Below are 21,566 nucleotides of genomic sequence, written 5' to 3'. Positions count from 1 at the left end.
GTTTGCCACGTAGCAATAAAAAATATACTAAAAACCTGGATTATTCTGGTTAGTCACATTGTACTGCTATTATTTTGAACAATACTGTAGAAGACAGAGTCGTATGGAGAAGGATGATCTGCTGTGATGAGCACAAAGGGGAGCAGCTGAAACGAAAAGGATGAGTCCTCTGGTTCGAGTCATTCATCACTCTACACCAGGGGTGTCAAACTCAATTGCACAGGGGGCCAATACTCAAAGCACACTTTAGGTCGTGGGGCGAACAGGATAAACATTTATTGAACACACTAAAACTAAAACTTTAAATAACTTAAAATATTTTGCTCTCCATAATAATATATACTGTCAAAATTATACAAGTTAGAACTATGAACATGCTGCAAAAAACCCTGAACAAAATCAATAAAAAATTGTGCTTTTAAGTAAACGTTAAAACAACAAATTAAAACAATCAGATTGATTTGCTCTTATGCCATTTTATAAATAATAATCTTAACCTTTAAATAACTTTAAATTTTTTGCTCTTTATAAAAAAACAATCTCCAGTCAAACACAGGACGTCTCACAGCTTCATCATGCAGCTCTTCAGAAACTCTCCCTCAGTAAATAACCAGCTGATGTGCCTCTGATTTCTTCTCTGCTTTCACACCAGCTTCATTTTGTGATTTTGCTGATGTTTTGTCTCGTAGGTTTGTCTTAAATTCAATTCCTTAATTACAGCAACATTCGCTCCACTAATAAGACACACAAGTTTACCGGCAGTGTCAGTAAACATATAACATGACCAAGAATCAAATTCACTGAGATCACATTTCAGTCGTTGATGTGAAAATTGCCCAAAGTTGATGGATGAGTGGCTGATTAGATTGCATGAATTGGTAGGTGTAAAGGTGTCAGGTGAGTTTATATGTATGCACAATGCCTGTCAAAAGTTTTTTATTTTAAAGAATTTATTTTTTTCTTTACACATACATGTTCCTTTTGTTGATATGCAACAAACTAGGTAATTTACTTATTTTTTTGACCAAATAAATATAGAAATGTCATACTTTATTTTCATTGAATAATCATATATTCATAATGTTCACTGTCCTTTTAGTGTACTGTTCGTGCATTTCACCAATACAGAGTCCACCAAGAACAAAATCTCCCCAAAGTAGCCATCATTCTCTCCCAGGCTCCTCTCTTCATGGGCTAGCTCCTGGTACTGCTTCTGCAATACACTAAGAGATGTAATCAGAATATGGTTCTGTAGATACAGTGACTGGCAGTAGGGCATCATGGCCTGAAGAGAGTGCAAAGCTTTCTCTCTTGAATCATGATCGGGAGAATCCAGAATTTCTGGCACCAGTCTGCACCAGCCCTGCTCCACAAGCATAGGAAACAGTGAGATGTCACCATATTGCTGCACATGTTCCTGATGGGTAGAAGGAGAATTTATACCAGTCTGATGAATCATCTCCTACAACACAAATGTAAAAATCTGTAATTCAGACTCAAAATATCTCAACATTTGTTATGCTCGTATGTTTGATTATTAAATAAGCTGTCTCAAAAGTCACTATACCCCATAGCAAAATGTTTTCCAAAATGATTATGCAGAAACATAAGTATTTTTTTCAAATAGCCTTTAAGAATGTCTTGACAAAAAGTCAATGTTCAGATGAAGGATGTTTTGTAAATAAAATTTCATTTTGTTAAAGAACGTTAATCATTTGAGTCACCCTGTAGTTCTGTAAAAATCTGTTCAGTTTCACATGGTTTGTCGAGAAAAATTTTAGAATTACCCTTATCTAGAGTGTGTTTTATTCCAACTAATATCCATCCAACAAATTGACCGAATAATTAGGTTATACTAGGTTTATGTTGAGTAATTACATGTGAAGATCATTCAGAGAAATTCCCATACTGACCTTCTCAGTAATCATGTCGTAGAGCAATGTGATAATCCTCAAGCGGACACTTTCAGCTCCTTGTGTCTGGAATAGATCAGCTAGCACTTGCAATCCACCATGTTTCACAAACTGACTTTGAGCAGGAGGGAAGTGACGTAACAGACATGCCAATGCAAATAATACCTAACCAGAAAAAGTAAAGTAATCATTTTTTATTTACTTTAAACAGTAAAAATGCCTTTGTATTTTGTAAAGACTGTAAGTAAAAGTCTTTACAAAATACAGTGGCATTTTTACTGTTTAAAGTAAATAAAAAATGATTACTTTACTTTCTCTAGATAAGGTTAACACAATCATTTTTTTGCTTTTACCCTAAACAAGGGAACTCGTGATTTATATTATACTTACTGTATACTATAAATCACGAGTTCCCTTGTTTAAGGTGAAAGCAAAAAAATGATTGTATAACATTTCAAGTTAATATTTCCTCATTTTTAGCCAAAGAATCATAAAACATGAAGACTCGTAAATTTAAGAGGGAAATTTTTTTTTTTTAAATGAACCATTGTGATTTGTAGCTGGACATTTACTTACTAACTTATCTCTTTTACCCCGATCAGCCAAAACCACCAAATTTTTTTGTAGGTCTTCCATGTGCCACCAAAACAGCTCTGACCTGGCCAATGTCAAAGTCATTCAGATCCTTGGTCTTGTCTATTTTTCCTGATTGCAACAAATCATATTTAAGAACTGAATGTTCATTTGCTGCCTAACAGATAATTTCCCCTTAACAGGTGCCACTGTAACAAGATAATCAGTGCTACTCATAGCTAACCGTTTTTTTTCCAGCAAACTGCTATCTCCCTGTTAGCACACTGGGGCAATTTTAGCACAGCATCCAACCAAATAAAGTTTGGGTGATGGATCCTTCTCAGCAACAATGTTATGGCAATGGCAAAAATGATGGCACACATGAATCTTATTGCATGACTTTGGATCCAATGGCCTAGTAAATATCTTTCACAGTAGAAATGTTCAACATGTAGAGGAAAAACAGGCATTCAAAAAAAATCTGCTATTTGTAGACACTCGTCAGGATTATTACCTTTTTCTTAACAGGCACTGGTCGTGGGGTTGCAAGCATAGTCAGGAGCTTCTGTAAAGTGCCACATTCTAAAGCCACAACTTGGACAGATGGGTTACTGAAAATAGAAAACCAATTAGGCTATAACTAAAATTACACATCATGTAGACTAAGTAAAATATTTAATAATTCACAACAGTAAAAGAGGAACAGAGACTAAAACATTTGTTTCTGTTGTACCTAGAAAGAGCTGATCCTAGTACAAATGCAGCATTTTCCTGGAATCTAAAATCTGTACTGTTCAAGGCATCATTTACAAGCACTATTCCCCCCATTGACACCAGATGATTTGCATTATCCACCTAAAATAAAAATAAAAAATTGTGATGCACTATATATATATATATATAGTAGCTACTGATTAGAATGACAAACTGATAACATTCTTTACTAGTACAGTGACTGGCAAAAGTTTGGAAACACCTAGAATTTTATCATTTTTAAAAAGATGCAACAAAACTAATAAAAGGCAAAAAAACAAAAAAAAGCAGGAAAAACACTATATTAAAAAAAGAAAATTTCAGAAAGATTTATTTATTTTCTCAGAACTTTCCTAGAATTACTTTTATGTATTTGTTTGGCCAAAAGAGATCTTCTTACCATTAAAATATCTAATTTGTTGCATATAAACAAAAGGAACATTCGTGTATCTTTCGAAAATTATAAAAGACTAGGTGTTTCCAAACTTTGGACAGACACTGTAGGTTTATTTGTCATTTTCAAACATCTCTTTTAAATTTGTGCTAAGAAAAGCTTGAAAATATCTTTAAAAATATTAAATAAATGAAATAGAATTATCACCTGATGAACAAGGTACTCTAGGTCAAGTAGAGCAGCGACCTTTTGCTCCATTGTTGTGTTAGTGCTGCTAAATCTGGATAACAGTTTATTCATAATCTGGACATCTGTTTCCACCAGCATGTCCAGCATCGCCATGTCTCTTTTGAGCTCACCCATTGAACGAAATGAAGATTCTGTGCCCTATGATCAATTACATTAAATTTAATTACATATCAATTTATTACAATGTGAACAGTGAAGTGTTTGTGTTTACAGTGCACCCAAAAAGTATTCACAACTCTTCACTTTTTCCACTTTTTTTAATGCTATAGCCTTAATTCCAAAATGGATTAAATTCATTATTTTCCCAAAAATTCTACAAACAATGCCCCATAATGACAATGTAAAAAAATTTTTTTTTTATTATAATTTTTTTTTTTTTCTTCAAGCTTCTTTCAGATTGTCATTATAGGGTATTGTTATTAATTTAATCAAATTATGAATTTAAGCAATTTTGGAATAAGGCTGTAGCATAAAATAGGGGAAAAGTGAAGTATTGTGAATACTTTCTGGATGCAGTGTATATAAGTGTATTATTATAATAAATAATCAGTTGCATACCTGCTCAGAATCTTTTTGTGTTGTGTCATCCAATGCGTTAAAATTCATAAGAGCCAGTTTTAGCTCTTGAGAGGTGAACAGACGAGTCTGCTTGTTATGCATTTCTTGTGTGCTTAAGGGAGAAAAAGAAACCTATCAGTGAATAATATTAATGAAAAGATACTAAGCACATTCATGCAAAATATTTTAAGTTATTTAAAGTTTAAGTTTATTTATTCTGGAATAACATTCCTGTCTGTTTATATTCATATTTATGTAAGTAAATAAATAAATAAATAAATAAATAAATAAAATAAAACGTTTTAGTGTGTTCAATAAATGTTTTTCCTGTTCGGCCCACAACCCAAAGTGTGCTTTAAGTTTTGGCCCCATGTGCAATTGAGTTTAACACCTCTGTCCTAGAGCAATAGTAAACCTCAGAATGAAGTTTGGCATGAATGTATGCATCACTATTACTGGTGTCATTATTTTATAAACTGCTGTTCTTCTAGGAATTTTACACACAAAGTCTACAGAGTTTACACAAAATAGTGAAATAAAGGAAGGATATAGCAAATCAAATAAGAACCTCTCAAAGTAGTAATTCATTAAGCATTGCTTGTACATTGGTGGAAGTTCATTCCACCGCCATGGTTCTGGTGCTGAAGATTGTCACAAACAGGCTTTACATAAATCCAGATGTGAGTTTACATCCCTAATGAGCAAACAAGAGGCGACTATAGAAAGCAAAATCTTCCTCAGATGAAATGGTAAAATCTTGAGAGGAAGTAGGCTTGAAAGGGAACCATATAGATACTTTTTTTTAAGCTACAGTATCGCACAAAAGTGAGTACACCCCTCACATTTCAGCAACCATTTAAGTGTATCTTCTCAAGATACAGTACTATAGAAATTAAACTTGAATATATTTTAGAGTAGTCAATGTGCACCTTGTAAAGCAGCATAGATTTACTGTCCTCTAAAAATAACTCAACATACAGCCATTATTGTCAAAATAATGGCAACAAAAGTGAGTACACCCTGTAATAACAGCCACCTGTACGTCACTTAACCATGCAAAGCCACATGTCCTATTCATCATGTTCATGTTTTTGTCTGCTTGACAGGACCATACAAATTTGCGTCTCTTGTATAGAGCAGTTAAAATTTGGTATGCTCTTAGTACAATTTTCTCATACAGACCACTGGATGTTCAACATGGCATCTCATGGAAAAGAACTCTGAGGATTTAAGAAATTAAAATCTCCACATTGATGGCCTAAGCTATAAGAAGATCAGTTATACCATGAAACAGTTACAGTACAGTGGCCAGGGTTATACAGAAGTTTTCCAGACAGTTTTCACTTGGAAAAGACCTCGCAAGCGTCAATCAAAGAAGTTAAGTCCTTGTGCTGTGCATCAGGTGCAAAAGCTGCTTAAAAAATAAATAAATAAATAAATAAATAAATAAATAAAAAAACAGACCCATGAGTGCTGCCAGCATTGTTTTAGAGGTTGTAGAAGCAGAAGGTCCACTTGTCAGTGCTCAGACCATACACCACACTGCAGCAAGACAGTTTGCATGGCTGTCATCCCAGAAAGAAGCCTCTTCTGAAGCTGGCTCACAAGAAAGCCCACAAACAGTTTGCTGAAAACGACATGTCCAAGAGCATGAATTGCTGGAACCATGTCCTGTGGTCTAATGAGACCAAGATAAACTTGTTTGGCTCAGATGGTTTCCAGCATGTATGGTGAAGCCCTGGGGAGAAGTACCAAGAAAATTGTGGCTTGCCTACAGTCAAGCATGGTGGTGGTAGCATCATGGTTTGCTGCCATTCATTGAGGAAAACGGATTCACAGGTACTGTGACATTCTGAAGCAGAACATGATGCCCTCCCCCAAACGGCAGTTTGTATATTATTGCTATGCTGATCACATTCACTGTCTGCCACCCCTGCAAAACATCTAATGGATGGCAGCTCACTGAGTAACACATAATTCCAGAAAAACTGAGCAAAACCTAAAAATGCATCCCCATGTCAAGATGTCTGGAAACTTTCAAAGCTCATCATCCATCACGGAATGCAGGTTTTTGGAAAGCATGGTTAACCAACTTTCCCTCATGCTGTGCATAGAAAATGTAAAATGAATGCCAGTTCCTGCTCTATAACATATAGATATAATAGGACCTGGTCATTTCCACAGGAGGCCAGTCAGATGAATGTTCATTCTCTTGTCATTTTGAGATTGGACAGGTCGGCCCCTGCATTTCATCTGACCTCTACAACTTAATTCTAACACCCCGACCCCCCTCACCTCAGGTGTGCTGTAGCTCCCCAGATGTAAACATTTAGGTACAAAGCCAAAAATAGTCCAATGCGGAATTTATCACACTCTGATCTGTACCGTTCTCCCACAGATCACCTAGCACAGCTCAACTGAAACCATAATCTTTCCTGATACATGAAAAGGGGTAGAAGTATTACAGTCCAGCAAACAGTCCAGCAAAATATGTTTAATGGACATTGGGCTCTGACCATATGGTCATTTTGGGTCATTTTCTCATGATAAAAAAAAAAACAAAACAAAAAAACACGTGTTAGTTTTGATGTGGCATTGTGTGCAAATAACTTGATCCCAGTGATTATTAAAATAAAAAATTTGTTTTCCCAACATTAAGATTTAATTAATGTAATTTGTTGTTTAAGCACTGATTCTATTTTGATTGCCATTTATTTTTGGTGTATGCATTTGAGTCAAGTCAAAAAGCTTTTATTGTCATGTCAACCATATATACAAACCCGATTCCAAAAAAGTTGGGACACTGCACAATTGTGAGAAAAAAAGGAATGCAATAATTTACAAATCTCATAAACTTATATTTTATTCACAATAGAATATAGATACCATATCAAATGTTGAAAGTAAGACATTTTGAAATGTCATGCCAAATATTGGCTCATTTTATATTTCATGAGAGCTACACATTCCAAAAAAGTTGGGACAGGCAGCAATAAGAGACAGGAAAAATTTAATGTACATATAAGGAACAGCTGGAGGACCAATTTGCAACTTATTAGGTCAATTGGCAACATGACTGGGTATAAACAGAGCCTCTCAGAGTGGCAGTGTCTCTCAGAAGTCAAGATGGGCAGAGGATCACCAATTCCCCCAATGCTGCGGCGACAAATAGTGGAGCAATATCAGGAAGGAGTTTCTCAGAGAAAAAGTGCAAAGAGTTTGAAGTTATCATCATCTACAGTGCATAATATCATCCAAAGATTCAGAGAATCTGGAACAATCTCTGTGCGTAAGGGTCAAGGCCGGAAAAACATACCCTTAGACGGCACTGCATCACACACAGGAATGCTACTGTAATGGAAATCACAACATGGGCTCAGGAATACTTCCAGAAAACATTGTCGGTAAATACAATCCACCGTACCATTCGCCGTTGCCGGCTAAAACTCTATAGCAGGGGTCACCAACGTGGTGCCCGCGGGCACCAGGTCGCCCGCAAGGACCACGAGTCGCCCGCGAGCCTTATCTAAAAATAGCTGTCCCCCAACTTGTTAAATCATTGTTGATAATTATTGTGAGAAATCATTACCATGATCAGTGTCTTCAGATAGATCAGAATCAGGTTTATTGGCCAAGTGTGTTGACACACACAAGGAATTTGGTTCCAGCTGTTAGTGATCAGGTGTGTCAAACTCAGTGTCAAATCTGACCCGACGTACAATTATATCCGGCCCGCAGATGATTTTATATAGATCTATTATTGTTGTTATTAATGTCCCAGCAATATGAAGCGCTGACAAACTACAGACCCCATGATGCAGCGCTTCAGCTGCCTTAGCGAACGCTAGACTTCCTGGGAACATTCCAGCGTAAATCAAGTCGAGCTTCTGTTGATGTATTTAACCCTATTGTAAAGTTATTGTGAAGCCCCTCACAATGGCGAAGAGAAAAGTTGATTCTGAAAACAGAGCCTTTCAAAAACGATTTGATTCTGAGTATATATTTACTGACACTGCCGATAAACCCGTGTGTCTTATATGTGGAGCGAATGTGGCTGTAATTAAGGAATATAATCTAAGACGGAACTACGAGACAAAACATCAGGAGAAGCTGAAAAATCTGAATGCAGAGCAGAAGATACAGAAAGTAGAAGAGTTAAAGAAGAATCTGACATCTTAGCAGATGTTTTTCAGCAGAGCAAAACCACAAAGTGAAGCTGGTGTGAAAACAGAAGAAATCAGAGTCAAATCAGCCAGTTATTTACTGAGGGAGAGTTTCTGAAGAGCTGCATGATGAAGCTGTGAGACGTCTGGTGTTTAACAGGAGATATTTTTATGAAGAGCAAAATATTTGAAGTTATTTTAAAGTTTAAAATTCTTTTTTATAAAATGGCATAAGAGCAAAGAAATCTGATTGTTTTAATTTGTTGTTATTTTAACGTTTACTTAAAAGCACAATTTTTATTGATTTGTTGAGGGTTTTTTTGCAGCATGTTCATATTTCTAACTTGTATAATTTTGACAGGAGGTATTTTTATGGAGATCTATTTATTTAAAGTTTAAGTTGATTTATTCTGGAATAATACTCCTGTCCGTATTTATTCATATTTATGTTTTAAAAAAAAACATTGTTTTAGTGTGTTTAATAAATGTTTATCCTGTTCGACCCGCGTCCTAAAGTGTGCTTTGAGTTTTGGCCCCCTGTGCAATTGAATTTGACATAGATAAATATCATTAATTATTAATGATAACATATATTTTGAGCAAATTTGTTATTTCAGAAGTGTGTACCAAACTGGTAGCCCCTCACGTTAGTCGGTACCCAAGAAGTAGCTCTCGGCGTCAAAAAGGTTGGTGACCCCTGCTTTATAGGTCAAAAAAGAAGCCATATCTAAACATGATCCAGAAACGCAGGCGTACACATCTGGAAAGGCACCATCAATGCTAAAAGGTATGTCCAAGTACTAGAACAACATATGCTCACATCCAGACATCGTCTCTTTCAGGGAAGACCCTGCATTTTCCAACATGACAATGCCAGACTGCATCAATTACAACATCATGGCTGCGTAGAAGAAGGATCCGGGTACTGAAATGGCCAGCCTGCAGTCCAGATCTTTCACCCATAGAAAACATTTGGCGCATCATAAAGAGGAAGATGCGACAAAGAAGACCTAAGACATTTGAGCAACTAGAAGCCTGTATTAGACAAGAATGGGACAACATTCCTATTCCTAAACTTGAGCAACTTGTCTCCTCAGTCCCCAGACGTTTGCAGACTGTTATAAAAAGAAGAGGGGATGCCAGTGGTAAACATGGCCTTGTCCCAACTTTTTTTTTTAGATGTGTTGATGCCATGAAATTTTAAATCAACGTATTTTTCCCTTAAAATTATACATTTTCTCAGTTTAAACATTTGATATGTCATCTATGTTGTATTCTGAATAAAATATTTAAATTTGAAACTTACACATTATTGCATTCTGTTTTTATTCACAATTTGTACAGTGTCACAACTTTTTGGATTCGGGTTTGTAGCTGACGCAGTACACAGTGAAATGAGACGTTTCTCAAGAACCCTGGTGCTACATAAAAGAACATAGAGCTACATCATATAACGATTTGTTAAAGCAATATTATTCCGTCATACCTCTTTCTACCTGAAATATATTCATCTCCAAGCTTGGCTTCCCTTTGCCCTGTCTGTAGATTCAACCTTACATGGGAGCCTGCTGGAACAGCTTGACCTGCAATAAAATGAATACATATACAATAACGTGTTATTGTAACAAGTACATTGTGGGAAATTATTATATCATTTTATACATTTTATTTAAGAAATGTAAGATAATTTTACAATAGGAAATAAAACATCCACCTTGGTCTCTAGATTAATCACTTATAAGATAATCACCTGAGGACATTAAACTGTTATAAACAATTTATGGATAAGAGTTTGTGGACACTTTTTATGTGCTTTGTGTACATCTCACTGCACATTTTTCCTTATTTGCCCTTATAATAAACTCCCCTCATTTAGGAAGATGTTCCTAGATTTTGTAGTGTGGGTGAGGAGATTTGCATTTATTCAGCCACAAGCACGTTATAGAGAAGTCATGTAAAATTGTGGGGTGAGGAGGACTGGGGTGCAGTCAGCATTCTAATTTATCCCAAAGGTGTTCATTAGGGTCAGAGCTCTATAGCAGACCACTCACGTTCTTCCACTTCAACTCATAAACCATGGAGCTTGCATTGTGCACGGGGGCATTGTCATTACCAAGTATAGCTGTCCTAGTTCAAATGAAGAGAAAATATAAAATTACTAATAGATTGTAGTTGTGCTTTCTGTATGTTTAAATGCATTTTTCTTCCACTAGAGTAAGTTAGTTAGAAAGTGCTTTATTCTGCTCCAGAACCTTTCCCATAAACATTGTGCATTGTGCAGACATAAAACCTGGATGTAACCCAAGTGCATTGCTGTGTTGGAAAACATTTAAGACTTAGATTTTCAGTAAATGTATTAATTGATTGTTTCCCTAAGTATAAAAAACTACATACAAACTGAGAGGCTTAAACAAGTGTGCATTGTGGTGATGTCAATCAGTGAAATTTTTGACTATAAAATCTGACTATTGGCCCGATGATTCACCAAAAGATAAATATGTAATATTCAATCAGTTTGAAAAAAGCAGAAAGTAAAACATACCTGGTTTGAGAGTCTGCCACTCAGGGCTCGGCTCAAACACATCCAAATCCTTTGGGTCAGGTTCATGTGCATCCTCTGCCTTATTAAAATTGTTCAAGTCCTCATTAAAGGTGAGAGCTACAGGAAACTGCAATGCATGGGATACAAACATTAATATGTGTACACATTATATAATCTATGTAAGAAATAACTTGACAGGCTATTTAGGTATATGAAAATAACCTATGCAGTTAATGACACTTTTGCCTTACTTGATATGAACGTCAATTCTAATTGCTATTAATTTAAAATACTGATGCTCACCTACAAAGCCAAAAAAACAACCAGAACCCCTCTACCTCTCAGCACTTATATCACCCTGCATACATCCCACTCCCTCTAATCTTCAACCACTGCTCAAATAGTCCTTCCACCTCTTAGAGTACAATATGTTTAGTCACCTAGGTGGAGGAAAGAAGTTCCACATGATGTTCGAACAGTTGAGTCTAGCAGGCTTCAGATGACCTCTAAAGACATATATCTTCAAGAAGTTCTTAAATTAGCATGAAAAACAAGTCTAAACTCTGTTCTCTTCCACCAGAGTTTTTGATTTAGTTTTTTTTTATTCACAATACAGTATACTTAACTATAGTTTTATATTATTTGGTCTGTTTTACACTATTAACATTATACATACTGATGCATTCTTTTTCACAGTTTTAATACATTTTCTAATATTCTTTTTGCTATTTTTAGTTTTATTTTCATACTTTTTTCTATACCTCCAAAACTGAGTGCAGGTGGTAAAGAAGCATATGATTGGTTGGATGTACTGAACAAATAATCTATTTCTTGGTAGACCTACTGATTCTAAATAAAATAGGGGAATGAATGAGAGTCTGCTGTTTTACTGATGGCAGCTCGGCTGATGTTTGCATATGGGTAAGGCTGAAATGATTCCTTGCGTAACTCGAGTAATTCGAATCAGTTTATACTGCTTGATATTACTAAGCCAGCACTATACTATTTAGGTTTTCTCTAGTCGGTGGGTGAGAGAGACCTTCCAGACAGCCAAAGCACTGCGTTCGACCTGTGGTAGCCGTATCTACTCATATTCCTTAAGTACATATTCTCTCCTGTAAAAACTTTTAAAGCTTTATTTTAAATTGTAAGTTTGGCTTAAAATTTTAGCATATATACAGTTATTCCCATGTGTTCACTCTTCTTTTTTACTCACCTGTTCGGAGCAGGCGCAGACAAGAAGCACACTTAGATACACGAGAAATCCAACTATGACATGATCTTTCATTGTGACTGATTATTACACCAGTAACATTAAATTCCACCAGTTCATCCAATATAAGCCGTATGACGTAACAACAGAAATCTTCCTGACAAATGTAAAGGCATCACGTAACAAACGTTAAAAGCCAATCATATTATCAGGCGTATACTTTTTTTATGGGTAACGCGCAATCAACAAACGTATGGAACGACAATAATAATAATAATCAAACGACAATATAATAACTGTTGGCTCAACAGTTCCAATGGCATTTACATATGTGTATGCTGAAACTGCACTAATCTATTTTTTATTTCTTTTTTTAAGCGGTTTTGTACAAATCGTTGTTACACAAACCCGTATGGCTACTCGATCCGTACCGGAAACACTATTTGTACTACGCATGTGTGCAATGTGTCCACTTCCTGTCTGAAGTATATCTAAACAATTTACGGCAGTTTCTGACATTTATAATACAGTACTAGTTGACACTACCCCATCCGTACCGGAAATAGTTATTTACTAGTGATTCTCTTGCCAAAATACCCATTTTTGTTGAAGTAGACGCATTCGCGCACAAAGTGTTTCCTGTATGGATCAACACACAAGATATTTGTTTTCCTCCTCTGGCTTCTTAATACGCCAATTTATTGTGCTTTACTGCCACCTACTGGTTTAATGATTTGATGGGCAAATGTTTTTTAGCCGGATGATTCTTAGTATGTATCAACCCAGCCATTAGGGAGGCACAAGCCAGTGCACTCTTAGTGCCAGTCCCAAGCCTGGATAAATGGGGAGGGTTGCGTTAGGAAGGGCATCCAGCGTAAAACGTGCCAAATCGAATATGCGGATCACAAATCAGAATTTCATACCGGATCGGTCGAGGCCCGGGTTAACAACGACCGCCACAGGTATCGTTAGCCGACAGGGTACCGGTGGAAATTGGGCTACTGTTGGCCGAAAGAGGAGAAGGAGAGAAGGAAGACGTCTACAGAGACTGAAGGGAAAGGAGAAGTGGAGGAGAGTGGAGGTTCGGGTTGGTAATTTTTTTTTTTTTTATTATATTTTAATTTATTTTTTATTAAAACAAAACAACAAGAGAGCCGATCAGTCAACACACACAGCATATTAATAACAACAACATAACGCTAATATGGGAAAGTGACCATGGAAAGGCAAAGGGCAAATCAAAACAGGATGGAAACAACTACAGATGGGTAAACAAAACAAAACACAAAAAAGAAAAACATAAATCAGGGCTAGGGTCTCGCCTGCAGAGTAAGTAAATCCCACAAAGGGGCCCATATCCGCCAGAATACATCGGACTTATTCTGTAAGTCGTACGTAATTTTTTCCAATTGGAGAAGATTAGCCATTTGTGCTAAACACATCTTTAAAGTCGGTACCTTTGGTGATGACCATAGAATAAGTATGCATTTCTTCGCCAGATAAGTAATTATATTTAACAAAGACTGCGAGTCAGTAGAGAAATCCAGTGATGTTTTGCAGTTCAGCAAATAAATAGTTGGAGACAAAATAAATTGTCTACCCAGCGTCTTCTGAACCAAATCATGTACCTCCTGCCAAAAAGGTTTGATGTTCTTACAGTCCCAAAATAAATGCATCAACGTTCCTATTTCAGATTTGCATTTAAAACGCATCCGAGACACGTTTGGGTACATTTTGTGGAGGCGTACTGGGGTAAGATATATCCTGTATATAAATTTGAAGTTTTGTTCATGCACAGAGCTTGAGATTGATTTATGAAAAACCTCCTCTCGTATAGAGAGCCATTCGTCATCAGTAAATGACTGGCCCATATTCCTTTCCCAAACCTTCCTCAAAGGGTCCAAAGGAGAAGAGGTTTCTGATAACAGAGAATACAGATAAGAAATCTGTCCCTTTAGCGCCACCGGAAGAAGAAGGTTATCTTCAACATCAGAAAGTTCCCAGCGAATTTTCCCCTGTCTCACTCCAGACTGAATAAAATGCCGCAATTGGAGAAATTTGAAAAAATCTGTTTTGGGAATTTGGTAATCTATCCTAAGCGTCTCAAAAGATTTAAACACCTTTCCTGTAAATAAATCAGCCAAAGTAGATATACCCTTTTCTGCCCAGGCCAGAAGGCCAATACCGGCTAACGAGTCAGGGAAGTCAGGGTTTAAAGCAATCGGGAATTGCATGGACAAATTCTTGGGGACATTGAGATATGTCCTCACATCATCCCAAGCCAAAAGTGTGTTCAAAAGCAAAAAATTCCCAGCTACTGGGCAGACTTCCTTAAAGTTATTAATAAACGGAAGGGACGTTAGCAGTCTTGGCGCACATGCAAAAGATTCCATACTGAACCACAAGGAGTCTGTATCATCCAAAAACCACCTAAGCATTTGTTTAATCTGAGCAGCCCAATAAAATAGCCGCACATTGGGCAAAGAGCCACCCCCACACTCCCTCGGCTTCAAAAGAGAAGCAAGTTTAATCCTAGGTTTTTTATTGTTTCATACAACCCTGGTGGTCTAGTGGTTAAGATGCAGCGCTCCCACCGCTGCGACCCGGGTTCGATTCCCGGTCAGGGAACCATCCCCAGCCACTCTTAGTGCCGGTCCCAAGCCCGGATAAATTGGGGAGGGTTGCATTAGGAAGGGCATCCAGCGTAAAACATGTGCCAAATCAAACGTGCGGAGGATCCGCTGTGGCGACCCCTAACGGGAGAAGCCGAAAAGAAAGTTTTTTTTATACAAACCTACCAATAGCTGCATTCAGATCCTTAAAAAAGTTCTGGTCCAAATAACAGGGTAAACACTGAAACAAGTAGAGTAAACGGGGGAGCACATTCATTTTGATCGTATTAATTCTTCCAAAGAAAGAAATTGGTAAAGGGGCCCATCTATTCATGTCTTGCTTAAGTCTCGCCATTAGGGGTGAGTAGTTCTTAGAGAATAAATCCTTTAAGTCAGACGTCAGTGACGTGAAAGGGACAATGTGACTTAACCGGTTGTGGGGTATTTAAAAATATGGCCTGGGATTTCCCAAAATTTATTTTAAATCCAGTAAACTGACCAAAATGGTTAATTGTCTCCAACAGGCTGGGAATGGATAACTGTGGCTGTTTTAAGCAAAGAAGAACATCATCCGCATATAATGAAAGACGGTGTTCCATCCCACCTGCCATCACCCCCCGGATGCCCCTATGCATGCGAATACTTTCCGCCAAAGGCTCGATATATAAGGCAAACAAGAGTGGCGACAGGGGACAGCCCTGACGGCAACCTCTTTGGATCGAAAGTTTACTTGATAGTAAACCGTTAGTATTAACCACGGCTGACGGGCTAGAGTAAAGAAGCCTCACTAATTTGATAAAGTTAGAGCCCAAACTGAACTTGTCCAACACCTGAAATAAAAACCTCCACTCAACCCTGTCGAACGCTTTCTCTGCATCCAGAGATATTATAGCAGCCGGGTCACCGTCTACAGTCAGATGCTGTATTATGTTCAACAGACGACGAACATTGTCTGAACCATAACGTGCTTTAATGAAACCAGTCTGGTCTGGTTTAATAACTTAAGGTAGAATCCTCTCCAGGCGACGAGCTAAAGCTTTTGCTACAATTTTGAAGTCTACATTAAGTAAACTGATTGGGCGATACAAGGCACAGTCTAACGGGTCCTTCCCTTTTTTGAGGATCAAGCTAATAGAAGCAGTCCTCCAGAAATCTGGAGTAAGACTGTCCTCCAAAAGGTTATCAACTACCGGCATGAAAATAGGGGACAGCACATGCCAAAATCTTTTGTAAAATTCCGGAGGAAAGCCATCCAACCCTGGCGCCCTCCCACTAGGCATAGACTGAATAGCGGCAAAGATTTCACCTTTTGTCAGAGGGGTATTGAGAAAGGCCTGGTCCTCGTCTGAGATTAAGGGTAGGGGTATCCTATCCAAAAAAGTGGCAGGGTCTTGGGGTGCGCAAGAGGAGGTGTACAGATTCTCATAGAAATATTTAAAACTGGAGTTTATTACAGCAGGATCATATGAAATTACTCCCTCAGCGGTTTCAATGGCCCTAATTGACCTTTCAGCCTGTTCACATTTAAGTTGATATGCCAAGAGATGACTGGGTGTATTCCCAAACTGATAAAACCTTTGCCTGCTGAACATCACTAACTTCCTCACATGTTCGGAATAGTTCAAGTTTAGTTTAGACCTGGCAACGATTAGAAGATTCCAGTTGTTTTGCGTGGGTGAAAGTTTATGAATCAATTCCTATCTTTTGACCTCCTCCTCTAATGTTTTCCTGTTCTCTGCCTTTTGTTTCTTACGCCACGAGGTAAAAGAGATAATGTTGCCCCTTAAGGTGGCCTTAGCCGCATCCCATTTAGTGGTGCTGTCCACTGGACAGAATTCGTTATCCTGCCAGTACTGGGATATTTTATCTTCAAGAAACTGGCAGAAGCGTTGTCATTAAGGAGAGAACTATTAAATTTCCAGTAAGAAGATTTTGGGGTTGAAAATCCTGTTAAATCTAAATACACTGGGCTATGGTCGGAAAGAACCACTGGACCGATTTCACAGGATCTCACACAATTAACAAATCTGGAAGGCAAGAATAAATAGTCTAACCTGGAATAAGAATTATGGGGAGAGGAATAAAATGTAAAATCCTTGACCCCTGGGTGTAGCTCTCTCCATATGTCCACTAAGCCTAAAGCGTGACACATATTTTGCAGAGTTCTTGAAGAACGGGCAGATGATCTTGTGAAGGATGATCTGTCCAACCTACCGTCCATGACACAATTAAAGTCCCCAGCCATAATCCCCAGGCCATTACACTTGTGATTAAACAATAGGACCATCTTTGATATAAAGTCAGGGCTGTCCTCATTTGGGGCATACACATTTAAAACAGTAAGAGGTTTTCCTAAGATGTGACCAGTAATCAGAACAAATCTGCCTTCAGGATCTTTTTCAACCTGTTCTAAGATGAAAGGAAAATTTTTATGTATCAAAATGGCCACGCCCTGTTTCTTTGACGAGAAAGAACTAAAATATACTTCCCCAACCCAGTCCCTTTTAAGCTTTAAATGTTCTGCGTCCGACAAATGCGTCTTCTGTAGGAGTGCAATAGTTATCCTTTCCTGCTTCAAGAATGTCAGAACTTTCTTTCTTTTGACTATGTTACCCATGCCCTTCACGTTCCATGTGACCACCCTAGTCAGATCAGACATACATCAGTGCTGTTTCTTCTTCTTCTTCTTTCGGCTGCTCCCATTAGGGGTCGCCACAGCGGATCATCCGTCTCCATACCACCCTGTCCTCTATATCTGCCTCTTTTACACCAACTACCTGCATGTCTTCCCTCACCACATCCATGAACCTCCTCCTTGGCCTTCCTCTTTTCCTCCTACCTGGTGGCTCCAACTTCAGCATTTTTCTACCAATATAATTCATGTCCCTTCTCTGCACATGTCCAAACCATCTCAATCTCGCCTCCCTCACCTTGTCACCAAAACATCCTACATGTGCTGTCCCTCTAATAAACTCATTTCTAATCTTGTCCATCCTCGTCACTCCCAACGAAAACCTCAACATCTTCAGCTCTGCTACCTCCAGCTCCACCTCCTGTTTTTTACTCAATGCCACTGTCTCTAATCCATACAACATCGCAGGTCTCACCACAGTCCTATAAACTTTCCCTTTCATTCTTGCAGATACTCTTCTATCACAAATCACTCCTGTCACTCTTCTCCACCCACTCCACCCTGCCTGCACTCTTTTCTTTACTTCCCTAACACACTCTCCATTACTTTGCACTGTTGACCCCAGGTACCTGAACTCCTCCACCTTCTCCACCTCTTCTCCCTGCAACCGCATCACTCCACTGCCCTCCCTCTCATTCACACACATGTACTCTGTCTTACTCCTACTGACTTTCATTCCCCTTCTCTCCAGCGCATATCTCCACCTCTCCAGGCTCTTCTCAACCTGCTCTCTACTCTCACCACAAATCACAATATCATCTGCAAACATCATAGTCCAGGGAGACTCCTGTCTGACCTCGTCCGTCAACCTGTCCATCACCACTGCAAACAGGAAAGGGCTCAGGGCCGATCCTTGATGCAGTCCAACCTTCACCCTGAACCAGTCTGTCGTACCTACTGCACACTTTACTGCCGTCACACTGTCCTCATACATGTCCTGCACCACCCTCACATACTTCTCTGACACACCTGACTTCCTCATACAATACCACAACTCCTCTCTCGGCACCCTGTCGTACGCTTTCTCTAAATCCACAAATACACAATGCAGCTCCTTCTGTCCTTCTCTATACTTCTCCATCAACATCCTCAAAGCAAATAAGGCATCTGTGGTGCTCTTCCTCGGCATGAAACCATACTGTTGCTCACAGATGGTCACCTCTTCTCTCAGCCTGGCTTCCACTACTCTTTCCCATAACTTCATGGTGTGACTGATCAACTTAATTCCCCTGTAGTTACTGCAGGTCTGCACATCTCCCTTATGCTTAAAGATCGGTACCAGCACACTCCTTCTCCATTCCTCAGGCATCCTCTCCCCTTCCAGAATCCTGTTAAACAATCTGGTTAAAAACTCCACTGCCATCTCTCCTAAACATCTCCACGCTTCTACCGGTATGTCATCTGGTCCAACCGACTTTCCATTCTTCATCCTCTTAATCGCTGCTCTCACTTCCTCCTTACTAATCCTATCTACATCCTGCTTCACCAACTCCACATCCTCCAACCTTCTCTCTCTCTGATTTTCCTCATTCATCAGCTGCTCAAAATACTCCCTCCATCTTCTCAACACACTCTCCTCACTAGTCAACACATTTCCCTCTCCATCCTTTATTGCTCTAACTTGCAGTACATCCTTCCCAGCTTGGTCCCTCTGCTTGGCCAATCGGTATAAATCCTTTTCTCCTTCCTTAGTGTCCAACCTCTTATACAGTTCCTCATATGCCTTTTCCTTGGCTTTCGCCACATCCCTTTTAACCTGCTGCCGCATCTCCTTGTACTCCTGCCTACTCTTCTCATCACTCTGTCGATCCCACTTCTGTTTTGCCAATCTCTTTCCCCTAATGCTCTCCTGCACTTCCTCATTCCACCACCACGTCTCCTTGTCTTGCTTTCTATTTCCAGATGTCACACCAAGTACTTTTCTAGCTGCCTCCCTCATCACTCCTGCAGTAGTTGCCCAATCATCCGGCACCTCTTCACCACCACCAAGCCCCTGTCTGACCTCTTCCCTGAACCTCACACTACACTCTTCCTCCTTCAGTTTCCACCATCTTATTCTTCTTTCAAACCTTACTTTCCTCCTCTTCTTCTTCGCCTCCAAAACCATCCTACAGACCACCATCCGATGCTGTCTAGCTACACTGTCCCCCGCCAACACCTTACAGTCTCCAATCTCCTTCAGGTTGCATCTCCTACACAGAAGATAATCCACCTGTGTGCACCTTCCTCCACTCTTATACGTCACCCTATGATCCTCCTTCTTCTTAAAATACGTGTTCACCACTGCCATTTCCATCCTTTTAGCAAAATCTACCACCATCTGCCCTTCCACATTCCTCTCCTTAAAACCATACCTACCCATCACCTCCTCATCACCTCTGTTCCCTTCACCTACATGCCCATTAAAGTCTGCCCCAATCACCAATCGTTCTTTCCTAGGTACACCATCTACCACTTCATCTAATTCACTCCAGAATCTTTCTTTCTCCTCCATCTCACAGCCAACTTGTGGAGCATAGGCACTGATGACATTTATCATCATCCCTTCGACTTCCACCTTCACGATCATCACCCTATCAGAAACTCTCTTCACCTCCACTACACTCTTACTGTACGCTTCCTTCAGAATCACCCCTACACCATTTCTCTTCCCATCCACACCATGATAAAACAGTTTAAACCCACCTCCAATGTTCCTGGCCTTACTCCCTTTCCACTTGGTCTCCTGAACACACAACACATCTACCTTTCTCCTCTCCATCATATCAGCTATCTCTCTCCCTTTACCCGTCATAGTTCCAACATTTAAAGTACCAACCCGAACCTCTACTCTCCTACACTGCTCCTTTTTCTGCCGTCTCTGTAGACGCCTTCCTCCTCTCCTTCTCCTCCTTCGGCCAACAGTAGCCCAATTTCCACCGGTACCCTGTCGGCTAACGATACCTGTGGCGGTCGTTGTTAACCCGGGCCTCGACCGATCCGGTATGAAATTCTCATTTGTGATCCGCATATTTGATTTGGCACATGTTTTACGCTGGATGCCCTTCCTAACGCAACCCTCCCCATTTACCCGGGCTTGGGACCGGCACTAAGAGTACACTGGCTTGTGCCCCCCTAATGGCTGGGTTTATACATCAGTGCTGTTTAAAGTATTTAAATGCTGTGGATTGACAGAAGTAAGATTAAGACAACATAACTCCGTAATATAACCGGCTCTCCTAAACATAAACAAAAACCCCCACCAACCCTCCCCCCTCTGCCCTATCCCCAAACGATAGGGCTCACATATCAATTCGTCACACCCACCATCCACCAACACCTCCATTGACCACCCAGAAACACGACAGACAGAAGGAACCCCCTAAAAAAACTCCTAGAAATAAACAAATAAAGTCCACCCTAAATTTCCTTAAAAGAAAAAAATATCAATTAAATACCACCTATAAAGAAAAAAAAAAAAAAGAAAAAAATAAATAAATAGTTGTGGACATGTAATTAACTGGCTTTTTTAAACTAAAAAGGAAAAAGATAATAAAATAAATAAGTAAAAAACTTTAGTGCAGACCAGCATAACAGTCCTAAATATAGAACCGAAGTTTGCCCAAAAAACAAAATTCCACCGAGTGGTCCTGCAACAAACTGAAAAGGCCATATAAATGTGTTCAAGTTCAGTAAGGAGAAACATGAAATGCCCTCAAAGTGACTGAAGGAATGGGAAAAAACGGGAATAACCCTATTGTCTACAGAAAAGCAAAAGATCACCCGGCTGTGTCCAGAAAGTTAGCAGCTGCCTCCACAGTGTCAAACAAAATGATCTTTCATTGTGTAAACAGCGGCGTCTAGCTGGATAAGCAAAGCCACGGTATAACCCTCGATCCACCATTCTCTTACACACGCCTCCAAA

The 21,566-nt window shown here is 39.1% G+C and overlaps 2 protein-coding genes and 1 long non-coding RNA gene across 3 annotated transcripts in view; 1 reads left to right on the top strand and 2 right to left on the bottom strand.

Moving 5' to 3' along the window:
* The window catches only part of LOC310736655 (uncharacterized protein), a 117,200-nt gene that overhangs the window by 74,482 nt on the left and 21,152 nt on the right, over positions 1 to 21,566 (top strand). The gene's annotated exons all lie outside the window — the stretch shown is intronic.
* On the bottom strand, positions 920 to 13,048 carry sil1 (SIL1 nucleotide exchange factor). The gene is made up of 9 exons (XM_083560388.1): positions 12,362 to 13,048; positions 11,146 to 11,272; positions 10,090 to 10,186; positions 4,441 to 4,552; positions 3,841 to 4,020; positions 3,220 to 3,341; positions 3,001 to 3,097; positions 1,914 to 2,078; positions 920 to 1,462 (listed from the first exon to the last, which is right to left on the bottom strand). The coding sequence occupies exons 1-9, from the start codon at positions 12,431 to 12,433 to the stop codon at positions 1,085 to 1,087; spliced, it is 1,350 nt and encodes a 449-aa protein (XP_083416514.1). The 5' UTR covers positions 12,434 to 13,048; the 3' UTR covers positions 920 to 1,084.
* Positions 13,555 to 21,566, bottom strand: part of LOC310736735 — a 53,351-nt gene continuing 45,339 nt past the window's right edge. Inside the window, exons 2-3 of the long non-coding RNA XR_014536639.1 lie at positions 15,153 to 15,175; positions 13,555 to 14,917 (exon numbers count right to left, since the gene is read on the bottom strand). This is a non-coding gene — a long non-coding RNA (uncharacterized lncRNA). The remainder of the gene's footprint in view (positions 14,918 to 15,152; positions 15,176 to 21,566) is intronic.

Source organism: Silurus aristotelis (genome assembly GCF_946808225.1).
Source record: "Silurus aristotelis genome assembly, chromosome: 14".
NCBI lineage: Eukaryota > Metazoa > Chordata > Actinopteri > Siluriformes > Siluridae > Silurus > Silurus aristotelis.
Note: the sequence above shows the minus strand (reverse complement) of the source record. Positions and strands in the feature narration are given on the sequence as shown.

Excerpts from the sequence above, each read along its gene's own strand:
- sil1 (XM_083560388.1), bottom strand. The coding sequence starts at position 12,433 with ATGAAAGATCATGTCATAGTTGGATTTCTCGTGTATCTAAGTGTGCTT. Across the intron at positions 3,342-3,840 it reads TAGAGTACCTTGTTCATCAG|GTGGATAATGCAAATCATCT; the intron begins GTGATAATTCTA and ends TTTTTATTTTAG. Across the intron at positions 1,463-1,913 it reads ACGACATGATTACTGAGAAG|GAGATGATTCATCAGACTGG; the intron begins GTCAGTATGGGA and ends TTTGTGTTGTAG.